This window comes from Melospiza georgiana, unplaced genomic scaffold (assembly GCF_028018845.1).
Source record: "Melospiza georgiana isolate bMelGeo1 unplaced genomic scaffold, bMelGeo1.pri scaffold_29, whole genome shotgun sequence".
In the NCBI taxonomy this organism is placed as follows: domain Eukaryota; kingdom Metazoa; phylum Chordata; class Aves; order Passeriformes; family Passerellidae; genus Melospiza; species Melospiza georgiana.
In genome coordinates this window covers 3,789,760-3,798,484 of record NW_026652215.1, presented here as the reverse complement: position 1 = coordinate 3,798,484, position 8,725 = coordinate 3,789,760, and the positions used below count along the sequence as shown (strand labels likewise).

At 52.9% G+C, this 8,725-nt stretch overlaps 1 protein-coding gene across 1 annotated transcript; it reads right to left on the bottom strand.

The window, feature by feature from the left end:
- Positions 1-3,022: 3,022 nt before the first annotated feature.
- Positions 3,023-7,887, bottom strand: LOC131096368 (olfactory receptor 14J1-like; the record flags this gene model as incomplete). The annotated part of the gene is made up of 2 exons (XM_058044707.1): positions 3,023-3,037; positions 7,198-7,887. Coding segments are annotated over 2 exons (705 nt in total), but the record flags the coding sequence as incomplete, so codon positions are not given.
- Between the last annotated feature and the right edge of the window lie 838 nt (positions 7,888-8,725).

The following is an 8,725-nucleotide window of genomic DNA, read 5'->3' as shown; positions in this document are numbered from 1 at the left end:
ATGGTATTTGTGATTGTAATATGGGTGGAAACCGACCATGGGACAGTTATAAAGATGAATTCTAATAATTACTGAGGAAAGTAAAGCATGGAAGAAGGCCTTTGAGCCTATCTTTTGTTCGTAATTAACCTTTATAAGTCTTAAGTTGATTTAGGAGCATTTGAATCAAAGCTTTAAGAATGTTGCTTTTTGACAGGAACTTTCTGCTTGTAGTTAAGCCTTAAAGAGTTTTGCAATAATAACCTTCTGAAGTATAATTTTAGAATATTGCTTTTACTAAGAGTCTTTGAAACTATAGCTTTAGAATATATGAAAGGAAACATGCTTATCTCACATCTTAACAAAACAGAGAAAAGCAGCTTGAGAAAGGATGATGAACATCAACTCAAGGAATAATAGTTTCAACCAAGGGAAGCTGGACATCACTGTTATGAGATTTATAGTCTCTGCAATTAAAAGGTGGGCCCACATCTGGAGAGCTGGACCTCACCATCTGGGAGATTTGTTCCTTCTTTCGGAAACCGGACCATCACCATCTGGTGATATTCCTTTCTGGGATACATCCTGAGAAAAAATACATCACAATAGGTATAGAATTGTGACATAAAAATTGGGAATAGAAACTGCTGAGAAAGCTGAGTACCCCTATAAATACCTGTAAGCATCAACTATCGGTGTGCAGTTGGAGGGAAAACATCCCCCGCTGTACCCAGCGCTGTATTGCTCTTACTTTACCATATTAATAAATTAATTAATTAATTGCTGCTTGAATATTGGCCTAGTCAAGCTTCTCATAACACCCCTGTGGTGGAAGCTGGGAGAGAAGAAGGGGACGCTGGCTTGTCCCTCAGGGGAGGCAGGGCTCATTTGCTAACTGCCCGTGCCTCCCAGCTGAAAACTTTCAAACTCAGTGTTTTTCTGGGACACAACATTTTTCACAGGCTGATTCACATTTGGTCAGCGGCTTCTCGCTGGGATTTGGGGTGCCTGACTCCCCTCACATGCACCAGCGGCGTGGGGGATGTGTCTCCCAGAGGCGCTGCCTCTGGCCACAAGCCCGGAGGGGATGGGGGTGATGTTGAGGAGCAGAAAACAGGAACACTGGAATGTGAATCGTGGGGTTCGGTGGGGGGGTGGACAGCGAGCATCGCTCACTTTTTCTGGTGAAGAAGACCCGCAGATCCGGGATGGAGATCCCAGGGAAAGCTTCTCCTTCCCAGCCGCCAGTGTGCACTGGTGGTTCTGGGGGAAGAGGGAAAAAGTTCAGTCACTCCTGCTGCCGAGGCACTGGCAGCACAGTGGGAACGGGCTGTGAGAACAAAGACCCTGCCCTGCAGGCCAGATCTGGGCTGTTTGGCCTGCCCACCACCAGGTTTGGGGGCTTTGATCCCCCTACTCAGACCTGGGGCTCTGTTCTGTGGGCCAGGTCTGGGGTCCTTGGTCCGCCCACTCGGACTGGGGCCAGGGACTCTGTCCCACCCAGTGGTGCAGGTAAAAAAAAAAAAAAAAATGGTGGCCAGAGCTACCAGCTCAAAGTACTGGAAAGCCACAAGTCAGACTCAGCCCAAGTGATTCAATTAAGGATAGTGGCTAGAGCATTCCAGAAATTTTCTCAATATTGTTTGATAATTATCAATGGATTTTTTAAAATAGTTATTAGTGATTTTTCTTTAGCAGTTCTTTGTTTCAGGATTCTGCAAGTCTCTTTCAGGACCAAAAGGGATCATTCAGGGATGTCAAAGATCAACATCTCCAATGACTGGGATTGTACTGGGATACTACGGGGATCATACTGGCAGCAGCTGGGCCCATGCTGGGGCAGACTGCGATCACACTGAGGGAGACTGGGATCATACTGGGATCACACTGGGATGGAGTAGGAGCCTGCAGGGTGCAATTGAGACCATATTGGGGACAGATGGGATATACTGGGAGTGACTGGGATCATTCTGAGGGTGACCAGGAGAAGCTCCGAGCAACTGGGATCATGCAAGGAGCAACTGGGAGGAACTGGTAGTGACTGGGTGCATGCTGGGGTGATTGGAAGCCACTGGGTTTATACTGGGATGAACTGGGGTCATGCTGGAGGTGACTGGGATCATACTGGCAGTGAGTGCCACTACACTGAGGCTGATTGGGAGTGGTTGTGAGCAAATAGGATCATGCTGGAAGGAACTGGGAGTGACTGGGAATGTGCTGGAAGGTACACTGGGAGAGACTGGAAGGGACTGGAACAAAAGTGAGGGTGAAAGGGAACAACTGGAACCATGTGGGGCACAACTGGTTCATACTGGCAGGGACTGGGAGCACACTGGGCTCATCTTTGGGTCATACTGGGAGGGACTGGACTAATACTGGGAGTGTCTGAGAGTGACTGGGAACACACCATGCACATCATTCCCCATACTGGGAGCAACTGGGAGCAACTGGGAGCAAATGGCATCATACTGGGACTGACTGGATTGATCTAGCTGGAGGCAACTGGGACCATACTGGGAGTGATTGGAAGTTACTGGGATTATACTGGGACCATACTGGGAGTGCTGGCATGTGACAAGGATCATACTGGAGCTTCCTAGGCTCCTATTGGTATTGAAAGGGAGCAACTGGGATCACACTTTGGGCCACTGGGAGCAACTGAGAGAAACTGGGATCATGCTGCAAGCAAACTGGAGGAACTGGGAATTACTGGATGCAGGCTGGAGGCAACTGGGATATGCTGGGCATGACTGAGAACATACTGGGATAACAAGCACCTTACTGGGATCACTGTGAGTGTCTGGGAAGAACCATGGACATGCTGAGGGAAACTGGGATGTACTGGGAGTGTTTGTAATCCTACTGGGAATGACTGGGAACAAGAGGGACCATGCTAGGGAGAACTGGGACCATGGTAGGGGCAACTGGGAGTGAGTGGGAGTGAGTGGGTCTACACTGGGGGCAACTGGGCATGACTGGGATCATGCTGGCAGGGACTGGGATCACATGGGGAGTGACTGGGACTATAGAAGGGTTACAGGGTTCAACTGGGATCACACTGGGAGGAACAGGGAGCAACTGGAACCATGCTGGGGGCAACTGGGATCATACTGGGTCATACTTGGAGCAACTGGGACTGCACTGAGGGTGACTGGGAGTGGCTGTGAGCAACTGGGATCAGGCTGGAAGCAACTGAGGACAACTGGGACTAACTGGGAACATGCTGGGAGTAATTGGAATATGCTGGGACTGATTGAAACCACAGTGGGGGTAAATGGGAGCAACTGGAACCCCACTGGATGATAATGGGAGCAGCTGGGCCCATGCTGGGGTCATACTGACAGGCATCATACTGGGAGTGACTGGAAAAGTATTAGGAGTATCTGAGAGTGACTGGGATCCTACTGGAACCAGACTGGGAGTGACTGGAAAGGTGCTGGCTCTGACTGGAACTATGCTGGAGGTGACTGGGAGCAACTGGGCCCACACTGGGAGTGACAGGGAGTCACTCTGAGCATGACTGGAATCATACTGGGAGGATCTGGGAGTGACTGGGATCATACCGGGGGTGGTTGTAACCATACTGGTGTGGACTGGGTGCAACTGGGATCATCCTGGGAGCCACTGGGATTACAGCAGATGAGAATGGATCCTGACTGGGGGTTACTGGGAGCTACTGGGCCCATGCTGGGAGGAAAATGTGGACACATTGGGAGCAACTGGGATCAACTGGAAGGTACTGGAACCATGCTGAGGGGACTGAGACTATAACTGGGATTATATTGGGAGCAACTAAGACATTACTTCAGGCAACTGCCAGAAACTGAAATCATGCTGGAGGCAACTGGGAGGAACTGGGAAAGACTGGGATCATTCTGAGCTAACCATAACATTACTGGGCACACTGGGATATACTGGGAGTGTCTGTGACCATACTGGGGGCACTGGAATCACACTGCAAACAGCTGGGACCATGCCAGCAGCAACTGGGAGTGAGTGGGACCATGCTGAGAGGGACTGGGACTATTCGAGGGACAACTGGGATCATACTGGGAGGAACTGGGAAGAACTGGGACTATTCTGGCAGCAGCTGGGATCATACTGGGATCACAGTGGGAGCAGCTGGGTCCATGCTGGCTGAGACTGGGATCACACTGTGGGTGACTGGAATCATACTGGGATTGACTGGGAGGGGCTGTGAGCAACTGGAATCATGCTGAAAGGAACTGGGAGGAAGTGGGAGTGACTGGGAGCATGCTGGGGGCAACTGGGATATACTGGGAGAGACTGGGAGGCATGAGGATCATACTGGACACTACTGGGGTCCTGCTGGCATTGACAGGGAGCAACTGGGATCCCACTGGGGGCCACTGGCATCATACTGGGAGTGACTGGGATCCTACTGGGACTATAGTGGGTGTCAATAGACCCTGACTGGGGTTACTGGGAGCTACCAGGCCCATGTTGGGAGCTGCCTGTGCACACACTGGGAGGAACTGGGAACAACTGGGAATGACAGGATGCATGCTGGTGACAACTGGGATTTCCTGGCAGTGACTGGGATAAAACTGAGGCCAGCTGAACCACACTGAGGTAACTGGGAGTGCCTGGCAATGACTATGAGAATGTTCAGGCAACTGGGATGTACTGGGAGTGGCTGAGACCATGCAGGTGGTGACTGGGACCACACTGGGAGCCACTGGGAATGTGCTGGGGGAACTGGGACCATGCTGGGGGCAACTGGGGGCAAGTGTGAGTGACTGGGGCCCTGCTGGGAGAGACTGGCATCATACTGGGAGGTACTATACTATGGGCAACTGGTGGAACTGGGAACACACTGGATGAAAGTGGGAGCAACTGGGAGCAACTGGGACCATGTTGGGGACAAGTTGCATAAAGGGGAACGACTGTGAGTGCCTGGGCTCATACTGGGAAGAGGAGGGACCCTGCCAGGAGTGAGGGGAAGTGACCAGGATCATCCTGGGAGTGACAAGGAAACTGGAAGGACACAGGGGCAGCAACTGGGCTCATGCTGGGAGAAGGGCTCCTGGACAGGATAGAGGCAGGGGCCAAACCCAACAAGGTGAGGTTTAATAACTCCAAGTGCCAGGTCGTGCACTTTGGCCACAGCAACCCCTGCAGCGCTACAGGCTGGGGACAGAGTGGCTGGACAGCAGCCAGGCAGAAAGGGACCTGCAGGGACTGATGGACAGCAGGCTGGACATGAGCCAGCAGAGTGCCCAGGTGGGCAAGAATGCCAATGGCTCCTGGCCTGGATCAGGAATGGTGTGGCCAGCAGGAGCAGGGCAGGGATTCTTCCCCTGCACTCAGCACTGCTTGGGCAGCACCTCAAGTGCTCTTTGCAGTTCTGGGGCCCCCAATTTAGGAAGGCCATGGAGGGGCTGGAGTGTGTCCAGAGAAGGACAACAGGGCTGGGGAGGGGTCTGGAACACAACTCCTGTGAGGAGTGGCTGAGGGAGCAGCTGGGGTTGTTTATCCTGGAGAAGAGGAGGATCAGAGGACACAAGGCAGTGTCAGGGCACAGCGTGGACTTGAGAATCTCCAAGGCCTTATCCAACTTTGATGATTCTGGGATTCTCTGAAACCACCCTTGGAGCAGTTGCATGATGAGTCCTGAGCCTCCTCTTCAGAAGCTCCAGCAGCCCAGGTCCCTCAGCTTCTCCTGCCATCCCCAAAGCCCATCCTGTCAGTCCTGCAGAGCCTCTGCAGCTCCTCCTCACTGCCCAGAACAGGGAGCCCCAGAGCCAGACACAGCAGCCCAGATGTGCCCCCCTGGCCTGGGGTGCCTCTGGCAAGGGAGCAGCACCAGGCACTGCAGGAGCCTGCAGACAATTCCTGCAGCACTTGTAGGATGATCCTGCTCCCCAAGGGACGTTCCCATGGTGCCAAGTCAGGAACTGCAATGGGGAGTGGGGCCAGAGAGGAAAGGGCAAACAGGGATTGGCTGTTTGCCAGGCAGGGGACAGGAATGGGCAAGAGGAAGAAATTTGTACAAGCAAAGAGTACAGAAAGCAAAGGTGAAGCAAAGGAAATGCTCAGGGCACTTTGGGGGTGGCTGCCAGGCAGCCCTGGCTCTGAACAACAGCATCTGCAGTGGCACAGGAAACTCCCGGATGATGGGAACAAACTTTCTGGCTGAGTGCAGAGGCCAGGACAAAGCTGAGTGGTTTCCCTGGGGTCCCCCAGCCCTTGCTGGCCCCAGGGGCTGATGGCATTTGTGCTCCCTCAGGTTCATGTCCCCACAGCAACAGCATGGGCATGCTCCCCCTGCTGTGTGCAATGCAAACAGGGGCTGCTGAGCCAGTGCTGCCGTGTCTGTGCCTGCAAGGATGGGCACCTGTGTGAGCTGGGGGAGAGGCCAGGGCTGCAGAGGGGGGGATGTTGTTGGCAGCTCCATCAGGGCGCTCTGGGAAGCTGCCCTGGGCTGTGCAGCGCACCGGGGATGGATCAGCCCCTGCTCTGCTGCTCCTTCCCGTCTCCCCCAGGGCCCTTGCAGAGCCCCAGCCATGCTGTTTGCCCCCAGCCTGCCCACGGCCAGCCTGGGGCTGCTCACAGGGCTTTTCTGTGCTGAGCATTGGCCTGGGTGTGTTCTTGAGAGAGCCTGGGCAAGGAGCCTGGAGCCCCCAGGCCCTGGGCTGAGGCGTCAGTGCTGCCCCAGCAGTGCCCATGGCCTGTCCCTGCTGCAGCCCCGGCACTGCCACTCCCAGTACTGTGCCCAGCCCCGAGAGCACTCAGGCCCTGCAGCAACACCAGGGCCACCAGGGCAGCGGGGCAGGGCCACGGCAGCAGCACGGGCAACACCAAGTGCTGCTGTGGCTGCACACAGCTGCTGTGTCAGCACTGATCTGCCCCCACCTCTGCACACAGATATTGCTGCTGCAGCTCCAGAGAAGGCAACAAAAGGGCATCTCTGCAGAAAACTTTGCTGGGACATCCTTTAGTTCATTTAAAGGCAGCAAGGGCATAGCCCCTCATTGACACAGTCTGTGACCATAGGAATGGTAGAGAGAAACAAAATGGGAAATGGCATAAAAAGTGACTTTTCTTTGTGGACAACATTAAAAAAGTAAATAAAAGAAAAAACCCACAACCAAATGAACAAGAACTATCAAAAATTACTTTTATTACAAATGATTGGCAGAAATAGGCCAGCCCTTAATATTTCCAAAACCATCCAGTCATCAGTCTCCTCACTGCAGCCTTGAGCTCCTGGTTCCTTAGGCTGTAGATGAGGGGGTTCAGGGCTGGAGGCACCACCGAGTACAGAACTGACAGGGTCAGATCCAGGGATGGGGAGGTCATGGAGGGGGGCTTCAGGTAGGCAAAAAAACCAGTGCTGAGAAACAGGGAGAGCACAGCCAGGTGAGGGAGGCAGGTAGAAAAGGCTTTGTGCCGTCCCTGCTCAGAGGGGATCCTCAGCACAGCCCTGAAGATCTGCACATAGGTAACAACAATGAACAGAAAACAACCAAATAGTAAAGAAATGGAAAACACAATGAGCCCAAATTCCCTGAGGTAGGATTTGGAGCAGGAGAGCTTGAGGATCTGTGGGATTTCACAGAAGAACTGGCCGAGGGCATTGCCATGGCACAGGGGCAGGGAAAATGTATTGGCTGTGTGCATCAGTGAATAGAGAAAGCCAGTGGCCCAGGCAGCTGCTGCCATGTGGGCACAAGCTCTGCTGCCCAGGAGGGTCCCGTAGTGCAGGGGTTTGCAGATGGACACGTAGCGGTCGTAGCACATGATGGTCAGCAGGGAAAGCTCTGCTGACATGAAAAAGGCAAAGAAGAAGACCTGAGCAGCACATCCAGTGTAGGAGATGGTCGTGGTGTCCCAGAGGGAATTGTGCATGGCTTTGGGGACAATGGTGCAGATGGAGCCCAGGTCGCTGAGGGCCAGGTTGAGCAGGAAGAAGAACATGGGCATGTGCAGGTGGTGGCCGCAGGCTATGGCACTGATGATGAGGCCGTTGCCCAGGAGGGCAGCCAGGGAGATGCCCAGCAAGAGGCAGAAGTGCAGGAGCTGCAGCTGCCGCGTGTCTGCCAATGCCAGCAGGAGGAAGTGGCTGATGGAGCTGCTGTTGGACATTTGCTGATCCTTGGCATAAGGACCTATTCATGGAGAAAAAGACATTGTAGAGATAGAGGAGACACCTGTAAGCATAATCAAAGCAATTTCCAGTACACTGTCCCCTGTAACAGACACAGGCCTCCTTTTGTGTTCAAGAGTTCTGCACTTTTCTTTTTATGCTCCCTCCATTCTGTCCTGGTATTCTTGGATATCATAAACCCTCAGCATTTTTGCTGCCCCCAGGGAAAATACAGTGATTTCTCTGAGACAAAGTGATTAATGGAGACTAAGGGGAGGTGGTCTGTCATTCTGATCTGTTCAGATTTTCTCAGGGGTTTAAACTTTAGCAAGTGGAGGGTGATCAACTTCCCATGTTTTTTCCCAAAAATGCCTTAAGTACTGCTGAGAGCAGATGGATCCCCCACAGCCCAGCTCCACATTTGTGGCCAAGGGCTCTCTTTGCTCATTTCACAAACCCAGCAGCATTTTCAGTGTCACAACACCTCTGTCTTTCCCCACCAATCTTACAACTAAGAGATGTTTTAGGACAGGTTTGAGCCCTGGATTGGAGCTCCCAGCCTGGACTGAAATCTCAGGGACAATTCCAAGTGTCCTTATGCTGGCATTGGATGGAGGAAGATGCAGGTCCTTCCCT